General features: G+C 44.9%; 2 protein-coding genes across 2 annotated transcripts in view; one reads left to right on the forward strand and one right to left on the reverse strand.

The window, feature by feature from the left end:
* LOC112242622 (probable ubiquitin carboxyl-terminal hydrolase FAF-X) overlaps positions 1-15,659 on the forward strand; it is a 76,965-nt gene extending 61,306 nt beyond the window's left edge. Inside the window, 12 exon segments of the mRNA XM_042319925.1 lie at positions 263-833; positions 1,947-2,070; positions 2,317-2,551; positions 3,068-3,197; positions 3,402-3,587; positions 3,741-3,961; positions 5,959-6,047; positions 6,338-6,494; positions 6,697-6,909; positions 9,315-9,428; positions 13,734-13,838; positions 13,980-15,659. Coding sequence (XP_042175859.1) covers positions 263-833; positions 1,947-2,070; positions 2,317-2,551; positions 3,068-3,197; positions 3,402-3,587; positions 3,741-3,961; positions 5,959-6,047; positions 6,338-6,494; positions 6,697-6,909; positions 9,315-9,428; positions 13,734-13,838; positions 13,980-14,162 — 2,328 coding nt within the window. The 3' untranslated portion in view covers positions 14,163-15,659.
* A 374-nt stretch (positions 15,660-16,033) lies between these two features.
* LOC112242653 (60S ribosomal protein L8) lies at positions 16,034-18,797 on the reverse strand. The gene is made up of 5 exons (XM_024410527.2): positions 18,620-18,797; positions 18,335-18,476; positions 17,375-17,593; positions 16,744-16,859; positions 16,034-16,223 (listed from the first exon to the last, which is right to left on the reverse strand). The coding sequence occupies exons 1-5, from the start codon at positions 18,755-18,757 to the stop codon at positions 16,065-16,067; spliced, it is 774 nt and encodes a 257-aa protein (XP_024266295.1). The 5' UTR covers positions 18,758-18,797; the 3' UTR covers positions 16,034-16,064.
* Positions 18,798-19,867: the final 1,070 nt, after the last annotated feature.

A 19,867-nucleotide genomic window follows, 5' to 3' on the forward strand; every position in this document is an offset into this window, starting at 1 on the left:
GATGGCATGATGTTCACACAGATTATTACATTATGTAAAAATGAATACATTTTCATGTGTTCATAATGGCATAGTGGTCGTTCTCATTTCAAATATCTGAAATGTTTGATTTAAATGGATGGGACCACATTTAAACTGTCCCTTTTTAAATGAACCAATTGTGGTTTACTGGAACATCAGTTATTGCGATAAATACAGATATGGCAATACACTGAATTATTTCTTTACTAAACTGATCATCCGTATGGTGTCCTGCCACCAGGTGATCCAGCAGAACGAGCCCTCTGATCCAGAGCCCCCGGGCAGCTCCAAGTACCGCCTGGTGGGGGTGCTGGTCCACTCAGGCCAGGCCAGCGGCGGACACTACTACTCCTACATCACGCAGAGGAACGTGGGCGTGGCCGACGGCGAGCGGAACCGCTGGTACAAGTTTGACGACGGCGACGTGACTGAGTGCAAGATGGACGACGAGGAGGAGATGAAGAACCAGTGCTTCGGAGGGGAGTACATGGGCGAGGTGTTTGACCACATGATGAAGAGGATGTCCTACCGGCGCCAGAAACGCTGGTGGAATGCCTACATCCTCTTCTACGAACGCATGGACTCATTGGACAAGGACAGTGAGCTGGTCAAGTACATCCAGGAGCTGACCATCTCGTCCTCGTCCAACAACAAGCCGTCGCACCAGGTCAAGATGCCCAACGTGATCGAGTGCAGCGTGCGAAAGCAGAACGTGCAGTTCATGCACAACCGTATGCAATACAGCCTGGAGTATTTCCAGTTTGTTAAGAAACTTCTGACCTGTAACAGTGTCTATTTAAACCCTCCGCCAGGTACGTGGAACACACACACACACACACACACACTGGCTTCAATATACCTTCTAGAGCTCTATTTAAGGCAGGTGCTGTTGATGCTACACTGAGGTTCTGTTTGTCTCCATTGTTCCCTCTTGTTTTGGCCCTTGCTAGTCATGGCTCTACGTGGACATTTTTCCACTGTAGAGCCATTCTATTGTGTACAACCCAAGAAGAGAGAGTGCTTTCACAGTGATCTGCTTTTGTAATTTGTGCACTGTGAAAGTCCCAGCCTCACTCCTTAGTATAGCTAACTCTCAGCCATGTTACAGTAGCCCCAGTAGTACCATAAAAATACCTTTTATAACTGTAATAACAATAGAAGACTTTTGCCATGTTTTAATAGCTGATATTTTCATTCCTTTCAATATTTAATCAAATAAATATACCTTTTTAATCTTACCACTGGTAACATGCATACAGATTCACCACTCTCTTTGAGAGTTGCATAGAGAGGGAGAGTATAGGATGGCAGAGCTGAACATTACATTGGCTGACGGTAAACTGCAGCAATTTCCTCTGACTTACGAAGTTAATATGAGCCAATGCATTATTAATGCAACCAGCCAGCCAGGCCACAGTATACGTCTGTCTATCCATCTGGCTGGCTGGCTGGCAAATTAACTAACTACTGCAGGGTTAGCCATCAGTGTAAAAGCACTTGGTTGGGATGAAATGCTTCAGCTCATCAATTATGTATGTATGTGGTGCTGGTTTCTTTTTGGTGTCTTGTGTGCGAACGGGCAACTCTTATCGTTAATGTCTCCAATTTCAGCCTGTTATTAAGGAGTAAGCAGCAGACGTGGTCATAGGGTTCTATTTAAACTGTGAGATTTTAGGATTCTGCTCCAGTGAGTGACTCACACATTAACTCTGAAATTGAAATAACTCCCTGTGTGAAGATCAAGAATAGGCTAGTCTCTGGCGCTCCAGGTTTCTTCATAATCATTTGCATCCACTGAGGAAACCTTCATTTTCGTTAAAAAAATGTATGACCAATGTTTTTATTGAAATGTTCCAGTATGGAAGTCTGACGTTAAGTTGTGACTGAAGTCTGAACCGATGTTTTATGTTGTGTGGTTGTATCAGGACAAGACCATCTACTGCCCGATGCAGAGGAGATGGCTATGATTAGTGTTCAGCTGGCTGCTAGGTTCCTCTTCAGCACTGGTTTCCACACCAAGAAAGTAGTGAGGGGGGCCGCCAGTGACTGGTGAGTTCTGTCGACCTGTCTGACCTTTCGACCTTAACCTGTGTTCATATATGGAGTGGAGTGAATCATCTTTCTGTTTTCTTATTCTCTTTGTTTTCCTCCTCTCTCACAACTGTCTGCATCTATCCCTGTCTCTACAGTCTCTCTCTTTCTCTCCACTCTACCTTGCATCATTCTCTCTCCATCTAAATCTCTCACCCCCGTCCTTAACCCACGGTGTATATCTGTTTCTTTCTCCATCTCCAGGTATGATGCGCTGTGCGTCCTGCTGAGACACAGTAAGAATGTACGCTACTGGTTTGCACAAAACATCCTGTTTGCCTACGCCAACCGCTTCTCCGAGTACCTGCTGGAGTGCCCCAGCGCTGAGGTCCGGGGCGCGTTCGCCAAACTCATCGTCTTCATCGCACACTTCTCCCTTCAAGACGGACCCTGCCCCCCGCCCACAGCATCCCCTGCCGGCGCCTCCACCCAATCACAGGTGAATGACTGTTTCTCCTGGGCCTAAAAAACTAAATGGTGAATGACTGGTTCTCCTGGTCCTAAAAAACAAAATGGTGAATGACTGGTTCTCCTGGTCCTAAAAAACAAAATGGTGAATGACTGTTTCTCCTGGGCCTAAAAAATAAAATGGTGAATGACTGTTTCTCCTGGGCCTAAAAAATGAAATGGTGAATGACTGTTTCTCCTGGGCCTAAAAAATAAAATGATGAATGACTGTTTCTCCTGGGCCTAAAAAACAAAATGATGAATGACTGGTTCTCCTGGTCCTAAAACAGAAACTGCCTATCGGGGAGGTGTTTAGTATGCATGAAACGGGAGAAATGTTTTGAAACCGAGCAGCTACTTCCTGGAATTGTCAAAAAACGATTGTCTTATTTTCGGCTTCAGTTCAAGTGTTTCCCCCGTTTCATGTATACTGAGAATGACCCATACAAAGCACTTTTACTCTGGTCTTGTGGAGTATGTGTTAAACTTCTCTGTCTGTCTGGGTCAGGCGTGTGATAACCTGCGTCTCAGTGACCACCTGTTGAGGGCTGTGTTGAACCTCCTCAGGAGAGAGGTGTCAGAGCATGGCCGACACCTGCAGCAGTACTTCAACCTCTTCGTCATGTATGCCAACCTAGGTAAGGAAAACATTCCTGTCATGCACACCTACTCTGACAACTCCTTGATTAATGGGTAGAGAGTGTATGGCTCACTGGCTATTCCTTCCACTTTAGTGGGCAGCAATGGACAGACACATTTCTCTTCATGCCTCACTTTCTCCTCCCTCTCTCCCGCCCTCTCTCCCGCCCTCTCTCCCGCCCTCTCTCCTGCCCTCTCTCCAGGGCTGGCAGAGAAGACTCAGTTGTTGAAGCTGAGTGTCCCAGCTACCTTCATGCTGGTGGCTCTAGACGAGGGACCCGGTCCTCCCATCAAGTACCAGTATGCAGAGCTGGGGAAACTCTACACCGTGGTCTCCCAGCTGGTGCGCTGCTGTGATGTGGCCGCACGCATGCAGTCATCCATCAATGGTGCGTTCACACAGATGTCAGAGGTGGTGACCTCTGTCCGTTAACCCTGAGAACCAAAGACAAACCATTATCAGCTGGGTTGTATTCTTTGTATGCAATTGAGAAAAGGCATTAATCTCTTTCTCTCTGTCTCTCTCTCTCTCTCTTTCCCAGGTAACCCCCCTCTCCCTAACCCGTACGGCGATGCCAACCAGACCACCCCGGTGATGCCTGTGCAGCAGCTGGTGGGAGAGATCCTTTTTGTTAGGACCAGCTACGTGAAGAAGATCATCGAGGACTGCAGCAACTCAGAGGAGACAGTCAAGCTGCTGCGCTTCAGCTGCTGGGAAAATCCCCAGTTCTCCTCTACTGTGCTATCAGAGCTGCTCTGGCAGGTAAGGGTTAAAACCACTGAATCACACACACATGCTCACACACAAACACTCCATTATTTGCTCACACACACATAATATGCACATACATTTATACTGACTCTATATAGACACTCATCATATACACTGCTGCTACACTGTTTATCATGTCCTGATGCCGAGTCACCTTACACCTATACATATCTACCTCTATCGATCCAGTATCCCTACACGTTGTCAATATGGTAGTGGAACTGACTGACCCTGTATATACACTGAACAAAAATATAAACGCAACATGTTAAGTGTTTTTCCCATGTTTCATGAGCTGAAATTAAATATCCCAGAAATGTTCCATACGTACAAAAAGCTTATTTCTCTCAAAATTTGTGCACACATTTGTTTACATCCCTGTTAGTGAGCATTTCTCTTTTGCCAAGATAATCCATCCACCTGACAGGTGTGGCATATCAAGAAGTTGATTTAAACAGCATGATCATTACACAGGTGCACCTTGTGCGGGCGACAATAAAAGGCCACTTTAAAATGTGCAGTTTTGTCACACAATACAATGCCACAGATGTCTCAAGTGCAATTGGCATACTGACTGAAGGAATGTCCACCAGAGCGGTTGCCAGAGATTGAGTGTTCGTTTCTCTACCATGTCACCTCCAATGTCATTTTAGAAAATTTGGCAATACCTCCAATCGGCCTCACAAACACAGACCACGTGTAATCACGCCAGCCCAGGACCTTCACATCCGGCTTCTTCACATGCGGGATTGTCTGAGACCAGCCACCTGGACAGCTGATGAAACAGAATAATTTCTGCACAAACTGTCAAACTTCTCGGGGAAGCTCATCTGTGTGCTCGTCGTTCTCACCAGGGTCTTGACCTCAAATCAAATCAAATTTTATTTGTCACATACACATGGTTAGCAGATGTTAATGCGAGTGTAGCGAAATGCCTGACTGCAGTTCGGCGTCGTAACCAACTTCAGTGGGCAAATGCTCACCTTTGATGGCCACTGGCACGCTAGAGAAGTGTACTCTTCACGGGTTAATCATGGTTTCAACTGTATCAGGCAGATGGCAGACAGCGTGTATGATGTCATGTGGGCGAGTGGTTTGCTGATGTCAACAATGTGGACACAGTGCCCCATGGTGGAGTTATTGTATGGGCAGGCAAAGCTACAGACAAAGAACACAATTGCACTTTTATCGATGGCAATTGGAATACAAAGACACCGTGACAAGATATTTTTTGGTTGGAACCAAAAGTCTCAAATTTGGACTCTAGACCTAAGGACAGATTTCCACCGGTCTAATGTCTATTGCTCGTGTTTCTTGGCCCAAGCAAGTCTCTTCTTCTTATTGGTGTCCTTTAGTAGTGGTTTCTTTGCAGCAATTCGACCATGAATTCCTGATTCACGCAGGCTCCTCTGAACAGTTGATGTTGCCATGTGTCTGTTACTTGAACTCTGTGAAGCATTTATTTGGGATGAAATTTCTGAGGCTGGTAACTCTAATGAACTTATCCTCTGCAGCAGAGGTAACGTTAACTCTAGGTCTTCCTTTACTGTGGCGGTCCTCATAAGAGCCAGTTTTATCACAGCGCTTGTTGTTTTTTTGCGACTGCACTTGAAGAAATTGATTGACCTTCATGTCTTAAAGTAATGATGGACTGTCGTTTCTCTTATTTGAGCTGTTCTTGCCATAATGTGGGCATCTTCTGTATATCACCCCTACCTTGTCATAACACAGCTTATTGGCTCAAAAACCCTCGAATGAGTAGGTGTGTGTATATTTAAACATACCCCCAGTAATCGTCAACGTACTCAATTGAGTTGCTATGGCAGGTAATAACCACCCTAGGCCCATATACCCCAGTGGGCAGTCAACACCACTAGAAAACACGACATCTCAGAAGCCGTTGGTCTCGTCCTCTACCTCCCAAGTGGTGGTTTTCATATTTCTGTGTGTTAGATCTTATTGATAATGTGTGTTTTGTTATCCACCAGGTGGCGTACTCCTACACCTACGAGCTGAGGCCTTACCTGGACCTGCTGCTGCAGATCCTGCTCATCGAGGACTCCTGGCAGACACACAGGTAACGTCATACTCAGGACATTATCACGTCTTTGGTCTGGGAAAGATCACACACTGGATGCTGGGTTTTGTCCCAACCTAGTGCCAACACATCTGATTTAAACTCATCAGACTTGAAGTAACTTCTTCAGGTTCTTCAGACACACACTGTAGCCTTCTAGGAATAGGAATATGGACGGTTTCACTGGTTGGTGTTTCTTCTCTGGCTAATTTTCTATTTTGCGAGCCAACATCATCCCTGTTCTATCTGATATGTAACTGACCTCCCTCTCTCCCTGTGTGTCTGTGTAGGATCCACAACGTGTTGAAGGGTATACCAGACGACAGGGACGGCCTGTTTGACACCATTCAGCGGTCCAAGAACCACTACCAGAAACGGGCCTACCAGTGTATCAAGTGCATGGTGGCCCTGTTCAGCAGCTGCTCTGTGGCCTACCAGATCCTACAGGTACAACAGAGACAACACTATGCTCTAGACCACATGTCAAACTCAAGTCCAATCCGGCTCATGAGCCGATTTAAATCTGGCCCGCCGGTGGTTTGAGTATATAAAAAAATTAATCACCATTTCAGGATTCTTAATTGCAATGCAAGGAAAAAGTAATTCATAAGCACTCTTACAAATTGTGTCTGTCTCTCTTTGTCTGTAGAGTAACGGGGACCTGAAGCGTAAGTGGACCTGGGCGGTGGAGTGGCTGGGGGATGAGCTGGAGAGGAGACCCTACACAGGGAACCCCCAGTACACCTACAACAACTGGTCTCCACCCGTCCAGAGCAACGAGACCTCCAACGGGTACTTCCTGGAGCGCTCGCACTCTGCACGTATGACCCTGGCCAAGGCCTGCGAACTTTGCCCCGAGGAGGTAACACTCGCACCAAATGCGCACATACACACACAGGCACTATACGACACACACACATACAACCCAAAGGTAATATCTAACATGGATGCATGACTTAAATGGTGGTAGTTGAAGTAGTGATAGTCTCAGATAATGTATTTTGGGAAAGATGCACCATTCTGACCTTGGTGGTTTTTGCCTACAGAGTCAAGGTAATGTGGAAACAATGTACTAAACTCAGCAAAAAAAAGAAACGTCCTCTCACTGTCAACTGCGTTTATTTTCAGCAAACTTAACGTGTAAATATTTGTATGAACATATCAAGATTCAACAACAGACATAAACTGAACATGTGACGAACAGAAATTGAATAATTTGTCCCTGAACAAAGGGGGGGGGTCAAAAAGTAACAGTCAGTATCTGTTATGGTCACCCGCTGCATTAAGTCTCCTCTTCATGGACTGCACCAGATTTACCAGTTCTTGCTGTGAGATGTTACCCCACTCTTCCAACAAGGCACCTGCAAGTTCCCGGACATTTCTTGTGGGAATGGCCCGAGCCCTCACCCTCTGATCCAACAGGTCCCAGACATGCTCAATGGAATTGAGATCCGGGCTTTTCGCTGGCCAAGGCAGAACACTGACATTTCTGTCTTGCAGAAAATCACGCACAGAATGAGCAGTATGACTGGTGGCATTGTCATGCTGGAGGGTCATGTCAGGAAGGGTACCACATGAAGGAGGAGGATGTCTAACCTGTAAAGCACAGCGTTGAGATAGCCTGCAATGACAACAAGCTCAGTCCGATGGTGCTGTGAAACACCGCCGCAGACCATGACGGACCCTCCACCTCCAAATCGATCCCGCCCCAGAGTATAGGCATCGGTGTAACGCTCATTCCTTCGACGATAAACTTGAATCCAACCATCACCCCTGGTGAGACATAACCGCAACTCGTCAGTGAAGCGCACTTTTTGCCAGTTCTGTCTTGTCCAGCGACGATAGGTTTGTGCCCATAGGCGGCTTTGTTGCCGGTGAGGACCTGCCTTACAACAGGCCTACAAGCCCTCAGTCCAGTCTCACTCAGCCTATTGCGGATTGCGGACAGTCTGAGCACTGATGGAGGGATTGTGCGTTCCAGGTGGAACTCAGGCAGTTGTTGTTGCCATCCTGTACCTGTCCCGCAGGTGTGATGTTCGGATGTACCGATCCTGTGCAGGTGTTTTTACACGTGGTCTGACACTGTGAGGATGATCAGCTATCCGTCCTGTCTCCCTGTAGCGCAGTCTTAGGCCTCTCACAGTACGGACATTGTAATTTATTGCCCTGGCCACATCAGCAGTCCTCATGCCTCCTTGCAGCATGCTAAGGCACGTTCATGCAGATGACCAGGGCATCTTTCTTTTGGTGTTTTTCAGAGTCAGTGGAAAGACTTCTTCAGTGTCCTACGTTTTCATAACTATGACCTTAATTACCTACCGTCTGTAAGCTGTTAGTGTCTTCACGACCGTTCCACAAGTGCATGTTCATTAATTGTTTATTGAACAAGCATGGGAAACGGTGTATAAACCGTTATTTACAATGAAAATCTGTGAAGTTATTTGGATTTTTACAAATTATCTTTGAAAGACAGGGTCCTGAAAAGGGGAGGTTTCTTTTTTTTGCTGAGTTTTAATGAATTTGTTAAACAGTAGTGTCGGTTATATGGAATCTCATGCAGCAATACAAACTATACTATTTTCTTCCTTGTGATGTATGGTTAACACGTTGCTGCTAACCAACTGTTTTTTCACTCCTCTGGCGTGTCAAGTTCTAGGCGTTAAGTGTTGTAGTCATACTATCAAATATCCTGGAACTGAATGCTTTCAAAGCTCAAGTACAGATTTTCAAGCCAACTCTAAAGTTCTTTTAGAAAGCTGTTACCTGCTGGAATATGATATCTTAGTTATTTTTTGATAATCTTCCGAATTTGTGTTTATTTCTATAGGTAGGGGCTTTTCGAGTTTTTGCGAATGTTATTTCCAGCTTACACACCTCGTAGTGTACACAAACTTTAAGCTAACATGTTGATATGTATTATTATTTAACTTTTTCCTCTAGATTCCTTTGTTTGTGTTCGTCTCCTTTGCTGAAGCTCAGTGTACATTACAATGCTTAGCCTTATCAATCCTTACCATGAATGGCGATATGATAAATGCTAACGTTACTTAAACAAAAAAAACTGAAGAAATCCACCTGAAAACATAGTTTATTCCCATAGAGCGGCGCACAATTGGCCCAGTGTCGTCCTGGTTAGGGTTTGGCCAGTGTAGGCCGTCATTGTAAATAAGAATTTGTTCTTAATTGACTTGCCTAGTTAATTGAAAGGGTAACTGTTGACACTTGTATATGTTACGCAATGATATCAATTATGCCATTTCAAACTAGTGTCACTTAACGAAGCCCGGTGAGGCCATGTCTGAAGAAGAAGCTGCCATGCGGAAATCGTCCTCGCCACAGCAGCTTTTGCCAGGGGACGGGACAGGACCACAGCAACACACTGTAAGCCCCTGGCACCCTCTTCCACTCTGTCCCCTCTCTAGGTGTTCCATACAGGGCTATGTTAGAGGTGTCTGTCCCCTCTCTAGGTGTTCCATACAGGGCTATGTTAGAGGTGTCTGTCCCCTCTCTAGGTGTTCCATACAGGGCTATGTTAGTGGTGTCTGTTCACTAGCACATTGACACAGGGAGAATAGCCTGGGCAGTAGAACCAACACACAGACAGACAGTCTGGAGCATAGGAGCTGGACAATAACAGATAGCAGTGACAGGATGGTCATATGTCCGCTCGGCTGTTTGCGTTCTGCTCCCTAAAGTGATTTTGTGATGACAGTTGGTGATGGCGCAAATGTTTTACTCGTCATGGTCTTTGGGAATATAGCCTGCTGAAGACTCATCCTTTCTCTGTATCCAGTGACTGACAAAGCAGCCAACTCCAGGTTCCTACTTGGCAGCAGATATAGAGCTGAGGGGATTCTAGTATAGACAATTAAAGATCCCTATGATGTTCCATAATATAGAGTCAACCCCACCAAAATCCAACATGTCAATATTAACGTTGCACCATCGACAAAAATTGCCAAAAATCCAACTGAACCGCAAACCGCGAGCAAACATTTCCTCTTTCCAGTAGCCGTGTCCCATTGGTTACCTAAAGCAGCACTGACTTCCTGGCTTCCCTTTAGTTCAGTTGGTCCTTAACCTAACCCTGTTTATCCAATCAAAACTGTTTGTTCCACCTCCCCAAAGCAAACTCAAACTATGGTGACAGAACTGATCTGATGATGAAGTGCTAGTGTTATGTGTAGTGTCCTTACTGGTGTGTTCAAGTGTTGAGACTAGGTTGGTACATAGGGGAAACCTGTGGTTTGTGTCAGCCATTTAAATTGCATGTGTTCATAATATATTTCTAGTCAACAGGACGAGGTCACGTCTTGTTATTGATCGTTTCAATCGGAAACATCACCTTGAATAGTTATAATTGTAACTACCCGTAAAACCAATTCTATAACAATATCTGGAGAGAAAGAACAGCTAGATGTCTTAGGACCACTACGTTAATTGACAACAGGCAGCACCTACTTTACCCACAGGTTATTGTAGGTTTACGATAGATTCATGATAACACAAGACTATCTCCTCCACTTAGACTAACACAACAAGCTGTCTTCTAGTTGGTCTGGTCACATGTTGTAATGTGTTCTAGATGTTGTCAGTCTCTGTCTTTATGAGCAGACAGACTCATACAGATACACGGCCAGTTGTCCCAGCACAAAGATGCCTGTCTAAAAAGGTAACGCTGGCATAACCATCATGGATTGAACACACAAAGTAGAAATCCCTCTGTTTTTCTCTGAACTGGATAAAAACTGCATTTCCATCTAGTATTAGCCCCAGCAAATTTTCCCATATCAACCTTATAAGAAAGTATATGGCCCCGTCCCTTAGATGTTACACTATATACACAAAAGTATGTGGACACCCCTTTAAAATAGTGGAATTGGCTATTTCAGCCACACTCGTTGCTGACAGGTGTATACAATCGAGCAAACAGCCATGCAACCTCTATAGACAATTATTGGCTAAAGAATGGTCTTACTGAAGAGCTCAGTGACTTTCAACGACATAAGATGGCACCTTTCCAACAAGTCAGTTCGTCAAATTTCTGCCCTGCTAGAGCTGCCCATGTTAATTTGTAAAGGCTGTTATTGTGAAGTGGAAACGTCTAGGAGCAACAACGGCTCAGCCGCGAAGTGGTAGGCCACACAAGCTCACTGAACGGGACTGCCGAGTGCTAAAGTGCGTAAAAATCGGTTTCCTCGGTTTCAACACTCACGACCAAGTTCCAAACTGCCTCTGGAAGCAACATAGGCACAAGAACTGTTCATCGGGAGCTTCATGAAATGGATTTCCGTGGCCGAGCAGCCGCACACAAGCCTAAGATCACCATGCGCAATGCCAAGCGTCGGCTGGAGTGGCGTAAAACTCGCCGCCATTGGCTTAAGCGTTGGCTGGAGTAGTGGAAACGCGTTCTCTGGAGTGATGAATCACTCTTCACCATCTAGTTTTGACAGATGCCAAACGAACACTACCTGCCCAAATGGCTGGTGTCAACTGTAAAGTTTGGTGGATGAGTAATAATGGTCTGTGATGTTTTTCATGGTTTGGGATCGGCCCCTTAGTTCCAGTGAAGGAAACTCAACTCAACTCAACACGACGCAATCGCAACCACACTGCCCTAACCCATCTGGACAAGAGGAATACCTATGTGAGAATGCTGTTCATCAACTACAGCTCAGCATTTAACACCATAGTACCCTCCAAACTCGTCATCAAGCTCGAGTCCCTGGGTCTCGACCCCGCCCTGTGCAACTGGGTACTGGACTTACTGACGGTCCGCCCCCAGGTGGTGAGGGTAGGTAACAACATCTCCACCCCGCTGATCCTCAACACTGGGGCCCCACAAGGGTGCGTTCTGAGTCCTCTCCTGTACTCCCTGTTCACCCACGACTGCGTGGACATGCACGCCTCCAACTCAATCATCAAGTTTGCAGACGACACTACAGTGGTAGGCTTGATTACCAATAACTACGAGACGGCCTACAGGGAGGAGGTGAGGGCCCTCGGAGTGGGGTGTCAGGAAAATAACCTCACACTCAACGTCAACAAAACAAAGGAGATGATCGTGGACTTCAGGAAACAGCAGAGGGAACACCCCCCCATCCACATCGATGGAACAGTAGTGGAGAGGGTAGTAAGTTTTAAGTTCCTCTGCGTACACATCACGGACAAACTGAATTGGTCCACCCACACAGATAGCGTGGTGAAGAAGACGCAGCAGCGCCTCTTCAACCTCAAGAGGCTGCAGAAATTTGGCTTGTCACCAAAAGCACTCACAAACTTCTACAGATGCACAATCGAGAGCATCCTGACGGGCTGTATCACCGCCTGGTACGGCAACAGCTCCGCCCACAACCGTAAGGCTCTCCAGAGGGTAGTGAGGTCGGCACAACGCATCACCGGGGGCAAACAACCTGCCCTCCAGGACACCTACACCACCCGATGTTACAGGAAGGCCATAAAGATCATCAAGGACAACAACCACCCGAATCACTGCCTGTTCACCCCGCTATCATCCAGAAGGCGAGGTCAGTACAGGTGCATCAAAGCAGGGACCGAGAGACTGAAAAACAGCTTCTATCTCAAGACCATCAGACTGTTAAACAGCCATCACTAACATTGAGTGGCTGCTGCCAACATACTGACTCAACTCCAGACACTTTAATATTGGAAAAATTGATGTAAAAAAATGGTTCACTAGCCACTTTAAACAATGCCACTTAATATAATGTTTACATACCCTACATTACTCATCTCATATGTATATACACTGTACTCTATACCATCTACTGCATCTTCCCTATGCCGTTCTGTACCATCACTCATTCATATATCTTTATGTACATATTCTTCATCCCTTTACACTTATACACATAAGGTAGTTGTTGTGAAATTGTTAGGTTAGATTACTCGTTGGTTATTACTGCATTGTCGGAACTAGAAGGACAAGTATTTCGCTACACTCGCATTAACATCTGCTAACCATGTGTATGTGACAAATACAATTTGATTTGAACACTACAGCATACAATGGCATCCTAGACGATTCTGCACTTCCAACTTCGTGGCAACAGTTTGGGGAAGGCCTTTTTCTGTTTCAGCATGACCCCGTGCACAAAGCGAGGTCCATACAGAAATTGTTTTTCAATGTGGAAGAAATTGACTGGTTTTCACAGAGCCCTGACCTCACCATCATCGAACACCTTTGGGTGAATTGGAACGCTGACTGCGGGCCTAATCGCCCAACATCAGTGCCCGACCTCACAAATGCTCTTCCCTGAGAGTGGAGGCTGTTCTAGCAGCAAAGGGGGGGACCAACTCCATATTAATGCCCGTGATTTTGGAATGAGACGTTTGACGAGCAGGTGTCCATTGTCCATACTTTTGGTCATGTGTGTATATGGAAACATGATCTCAGTAGAGCATGTCTCCCACCATGCTGTGGAGAATAATACCCACTCACATAATAGTCTGTTTTATATTTAACCCTCCCTCAGTTGATATTACAACATCCAAGGCCGCCACACTCCTACACAGCGTGTCACTCTCTTCCATCTCATTCAGTTAAAATAGGCTAATGTTCATATTATGCTATTAGGCCAGTAGGTTTGAGTTGTGTATGAATGTTAGGTGGGAAAAAATGCATTGGGAATGAAAATGGTGCTAATCTTAGACTTCATTTCCCAGGAGCCTGATGACCAGGAAGCCTCTGAAGATCAGGACACCTCCCCTCCAGAGGACACCTCCCTCTACCCACACTCATCTCCTGGGACGACCACACAGTTTCAGCAGGTACACAGACACTATACTGTGACTGTTTACTATCCCTGTAAACGGAGGCTTCTAAACGAATGAATGACATTTTGTCAGAAGTTCCATCGCACATCAGTAGTTCCACTAAAAACCTGATTTTGTTTTCTCATTCCCCCGCAGAACAACCACCCCCACGGACAGCCATACACAGGCCCTGCTGCCCAGCTCATGAACAACCCCCAGCACCCTGGCCCTGCCCCTTCTACCCCAGGCCCTGACCCCGGCCCAAGAGCACAAGAGAACTGGGAGAGCACTGAGGAGGTCCCCTCCACCTCCACGGCCCCTACCTCACCTAAGGAGTAACACCAGCACTCCCCTCTGCTGTACCTCCTGCTCTCTTTCCTCTCCCCTCCAGGTGACTGACCAAGCTCCTGATCGGGACTCTCTCTCTCTCTTTGGGGTCTCCAGGGCAGGGCCAGGCTTCACAGCTCCTCTCCAGGCCCCCTCAAGTCTCATGCTACTGTGCTGCCTGCCTGGGGGGGTGCTCTCCTCTGGGTTCTGCATACTGGAGCCTGGGGCTGTCGACTGCAGAGGGGATAGTGTTGTAATGAACATAGAATACCCAGGCTTGACGATGCTGACACACTTGTCAACATGACGAAAAGGTGTACATAGTGTGTTTGTTTTGACTGTTAAAATGACCCCCCGTCAGGTTTGCTGTTCGGAGAGAGATCTTGCGAGAAACAAAAATAACAAAAAAAGCAACACTTAAGAGAAAAAAAAACATTTTTGTTTTATCACCCTCAGCAGTGATATTTGGTCTGCCATCGGACGGTTACCGGTCATTCACCTTTAGGAGGACACATTGTTATTATTAGTAAAGTCCTTGGCAACCTCTTGACCGATGCCAAATCAACTGACGAGCTGGGGTTGGTTTTAGTGAGACATGGAATGGTTGGGTTAACTTTTACGGTGTTTTGGTTGATGTGAAAAAATGGTGATGCAACATTGTTCTGGAACTCGTTGCCTTTTTTTGGGGGGGGGGTAATTCAGATCTTTTCGGAAGTTCTAGTTAATATGCTGTAACGTTTAGCATGGCTTCTCACCTGAATAGCATAGCTCAAGGGAAGACATGTGATAACATCTGTCCTTCATCCACAGGTACAGAGGACAATTCCTTATGGCTTTTATTTTCTCATCGTCCCCTTGTACATTGAGGGTGGTAATTTTGAACCAATAGAAAGTGGTTTTTCAATTGCACATTATTGTAATCCAACTAAACATTCGCCAGTCCATTTTTGGTGGGATAGGGAGCTTAGTATTCATCTATAGGAATTTTGAGAAAGAAAAACACCATGTATGAAACCTGATTTCTCTGGAGTCTCTTTGGTAGAGACTAGTCAAACGCCGGGGCTCACCACTCTGGGGCCGCAGCGTCCTCTCCTTGGAGAAGGGGCACACCGTATCGGCTGATTAGTCGTGTTGCAACATGGTCTAAGTAATTCTTTAGGATTTAAAAAGGTATACATCAGTAAAACTATTTAATTGCTAACTTGAATGTGTGTATTTTGGGGATTTGTCTAAAATACCAAATATTCTGCCCACCATAATACTTTGCTCTTATTTTATAGAATTTATTTTGTATTTCACACAAAGAATAGAATTTGATTTATAAACATTTGTCCTTGTCTTATTTTTAAAGGTATCGACTGTACAGGTTTTGGCCATGGTGTGACGTTGAATTGTGGAGCTACAGTCGCAATGTGAACTTTCACCAAGGTTTTTTTGTGCACAGAAAAATATAGAAGCATTGCGCCCTTAGCAAATAAAGAACATGGAATATTGTATTCATGTAACCGACTTGGTAAAAATGTCTATGTACATTTACTTTCTGGATTCTCATGTAGGTTACTACTTTGTAAGTGCGGGTAGCTTGAAGGCAAATGATCATGCTTTGCAGTAGGTCGCTAGTATATTTCAGTGATTCCCATTTAACTGTAGGTTTGCATATTCAGGTTCCCCTTCTGTCAAAAACAATACTGAACCTTTTTATTTAACCTGTAACCAGCCAAATTGTTTGGGTGATGAGGCCTAACTTAATAATGTAAAAAAAAAAAAAAGTTCAACACTGAAATATGCAGTCTGCTCAAACCCAATTTCACCAGTTAGCAAGTCCTCAAGGTTCCAACTCCACTGGAGCACTAACCTAACAAATGGAGTCAACACAGGTTAGCTTCATTGGAACATATTTTATTGTCAAGACATCTAATTCTCCTTCTCCGAGACGGTCTTTGTTCCACGCAGTCTGCCTGTACGACGGGCAGCAATGAGACCGACCTTGCGACCAGCAGGTGCGTCCCTCCTGATAGTTGAGGGTTTTCCAATATGCTGGTGGTTACCACCACCGAAGGGATGCTCAACAGGCTAGAGGGGGGAAAAGGGAAGAAAGTCAGCAGAGCTGTTCTAATGATGAATCCAACACCCCAATATGAAAAATGTAAAACAGCATTTAAAGTAGTTGGGGCTTAGCCATGTTAAATCACAAGCCTCAGCTTTTTACCAAACCAGGTGTGGCAATTGCCGCTCTAAGTTAATGTCTGTGCTAAACGTTGTACATTGAGTTTGCTTATTTACTAGCTAGTTATCTAGCTATGTGGTGAGAATTACCTAGATCAAGAGCATGGCTGTTTGTCAATCTGCTCCCTTAGCATTGGCTGTTACATGTACTTGTTTGCCATGCTGTGTTCAGTGCCAGTATTACTCAATATCAGGATTGCATAAGGTTGGTATGACAACCTGGATACCACCCAAGCCTAGTAGGGCCATCTACAAACCTGAGGTACATCAGGTGCAAAGAAAGACACCATCACTTGAAGTAGAACTTCAAGATCCAAATCTAACCTTCAGTTTTCCATAAACATATGCAGAAGAGATGTCCACTTACGTTCATGGCCACACCACGGACACGAGGCCATGAGTTCCTCTTGGCCTTGTACTTGTGGTAGGCACGACCGGCCTTCAGGATGGGCTTGTCAATACGTCCACCTCCAGCAACCACACCTGATGACGAGAGAACCATTACTCTGGTGGACAGGAGCACAGGATTACCTAACCAGCCATGTCACAACTGGTAGGACCCATATTCTGAATGGCAGTAAGCGCTTTTTGGTTTTCCTGTTCTCTGGCAAAACTGTAATCACGTCTATCAAAATACATGTGCACAGTGCAGCAGATTATCAAGACAGGGGGGTTTAATTGGACCCTTATGAGCAATTGGCAGTGTCTGAATATCTGTACTTGCATTCTAAAAAGGCATTTTGGGCAGCGAAGAAAGTTTGACATGAAAATTAAGTATACTTTAAATGCCAGGATGACCTACTCATTCCAGCTTTTCTAGTAGAATTCACTGCACTCTGACACCAACATGTTTAACAGCTGACAGGATGTACCAAAATGAATGAGCCTAGTATGCTGATATACTGTACAAAACGCATCCACCTCACCATTAATTAGAAAACATTGAAACCTTCTGCTAACCAATATACGCAAAGCAAAAAAAAATCTCACGTTCTTACCAACAACAGCTCTGTTTGCAGAGGCGATGACCTTCTTTGAGCCAGAGGGCAGCTTGACCCTGGACTTCTTGGTGTCTGGGTTGTGGGAGATGACCGTGGCGTAGTTCCCAGATGCCCTGGCCAGCTTGCCCCTGTCACCAGGCTTCTCCTCCAGACAGCAGATGATGGTTCCCTCAGGCATGGTGCCCACGGGCAAGACATTACCGATGTTCAGTTGAGCTGAGAGACAATTGTTATAAGATAGTCATTCAGCAATAAATGTTGAATTTTAGGACAAAAGTTTTTTTTTTAATGTTTGCAAATGATTTGTTTAAATGTTAAATTTGGCCTTACTGCAATTAACTTATTTACATTGAAAAAAAAATGTTCAAAAGAAAGTTTCTTTCCTACAAAGATCAGGAAATTATTTTTATTTTAGGCTCTAAACTGGTACCAGGCAACCTTCAGACAAGATGTGACAGTCCTAGAGCATAACATACATTTATGAGTAACTTTAGAGGGGTCATATTAATGTAGCCTAAACCGTCTGGACGCTACAGACAATAGTTGGCAAGTACAGACTTCAGACAGGTCCCGTGACACTTGTGGGGGTCGTAGAGGCCAAACCATTGAGACGCTACAGATGTTTTCAAGATCTCATTGTCTGACAAACACTGCTGTAGCACTGCCATCTCCCTGTGCAGGTGCAAAATGCCATCATTGGCACATGCGGTCGATTGAGATGCAGCCCATCCAAAAAACAGTTTTTTTTTTTTTTTTAATTGTAATGCCAATTAGATTTCTGAGGGGGCTTAGATATTGATGTTCGGGGGTTAAGGTGCCCAAGGGCAGGACATTACTGATGTTCAGCTAACCGGGGTATTGTTATTAAGGTTTTCTAGATAGTTCTAAAAAAATAGCCTAGGTGACAAACTAAGCAGACTACAGGTAATCAACCCCATGTCCAGTTCCATTCCTCACCTTTCTTGCCACAGTAGATGAACTGGCCGGTGTGGATGCCCTCTGCAGCAATAAACAGCTCCGTCCTCTTCTTGAATCGGTAGGGGTCACGGAAAGCCACCTTGGCCAGGGGAGCACCACGGCCTGGGTCATGGATGATATCCTGAGGGAGACAACGGTCAAGTCAGGTCCAAAGCAAATAGTTTTAAACAAAACTTCTTAAAACAATGCATGGCAAACTCAACTTGGGATGTTGTAGAAAACATATTTCAGCAGCATTAAAAATGGCTATTGGGGGAGCATTACCTTCACAATTCCCTTGATGTAACCATGACGTTCAGCAAAGTCAATGTGTCGGAGTTTAGCAGCACCTTTTCTGTGCTTCACGTGGGCTTTGAACACAGAGCCAGCACCTTTCCTCTGTCCCCTGATAACACGGCCCATTGTGACTGGAAAGGAAATTTGAGAATTCAGTTACAGCCCGGATCAAAGTATACAGAGTTCAAGAGACAGACCCCAACAAAATTAAATCAAATCTTATATAGTCAAATCTTAGAGTCACATGCAACGGGTGTAGAGCCTAGAGTGAAACACTTACTTACAAGCCTCTAACCAACAATGCAGTTTAAAAAAATACGAATAATTAATCAAGTAAAAAAATAGTAAATTAACAATAGCGATACAGGGGGTACAGGTAGAGTAAATGTGAGGGAGGGGGGGTCGGTTAGTCGAGGTAATATGTACATGTAGGTAGAGTTAAAGGGACTATGCATAGATAATAACAGTAGCAGCGGTGTAAAAGGTGGAGGGCTACGTTCATAAATGCATGTGTAACACACAATTTCGCTAAATATACCTGCCATTGGCAGCTGACGTTTAGCTATATACCCAACGTTACTTAGCTAGCTGCCTAACCAACCATGATATCGAGTAAGGATCCTTCTCTGCATTAAAGCGGAATTGTTAATTAACAAATTCATGTTAATGGACAATACTTGCATGTAGTTGTCAGCCAACTAACGTTAGCTAGCCGACATGCGGATTGTCTTAGCATACCAACGCTAGCTAACGTTACCCATTAATGTTCAGTGTCGACTCACTACACTATGCAACTAGAAACTAACCATGAAAATAAATATTGGGTAAAAAAAAATACAAAAATATATACAGCGATGGCTCTACGCTTGTGGACAATAAATACGGAACGTCTGAACAACTAACAACCAGAAAACCGGGTTACCGGCAGCTAGTGATTACCGCTTCACCAAGACGAAGGAGCCCATGTCACTGCGCACCCATATTCACACCACAATCATGTAAGATTTAAAACCCATTAAAAATCAAATTTTGTCGCTTCAATGATACAACGACTATAGTTAGCAGTGTCTATTATACGTTTTCTACGGGTTTTTTCGAGTGGATGATAGTATATTATACAAGATTTAACTCGGATTCGGTGAAGAGAATAAAATCAACATTCTCCTACCTAAACCCCGATGACGGAAAGAGGAAGTGTAAGGTTGAGCTAGACGACTTCTTCCGGTGAAATAGACC

Source organism: Oncorhynchus tshawytscha, linkage group LG03 (genome assembly GCF_018296145.1).
Source record: "Oncorhynchus tshawytscha isolate Ot180627B linkage group LG03, Otsh_v2.0, whole genome shotgun sequence".
In the NCBI taxonomy this organism is placed as follows: domain Eukaryota; kingdom Metazoa; phylum Chordata; class Actinopteri; order Salmoniformes; family Salmonidae; genus Oncorhynchus; species Oncorhynchus tshawytscha.

What these genes read in the sequence shown, in the direction of transcription:
- LOC112242653 (XM_024410527.2), bottom strand. Translation starts at nt 18,757, where the DNA reads ATGGGCCGTGTTATCAGGGGACAGAGGAAAGGTGCTGGCTCTGTGTTC. An exon ending in ACATCAAGGGAATTGTGAAG is followed by an intron (nt 18,477 to 18,619) that starts GTAATGCTCCCC and finishes TGTCTCCCTCAG; the next exon opens with GATATCATCCATGACCCAGG. An exon ending in CATCTACTGTGGCAAGAAAG is followed by an intron (nt 17,594 to 18,334) that starts GTGAGGAATGGA and finishes ATTGTCTCTCAG; the next exon opens with CTCAACTGAACATCGGTAAT.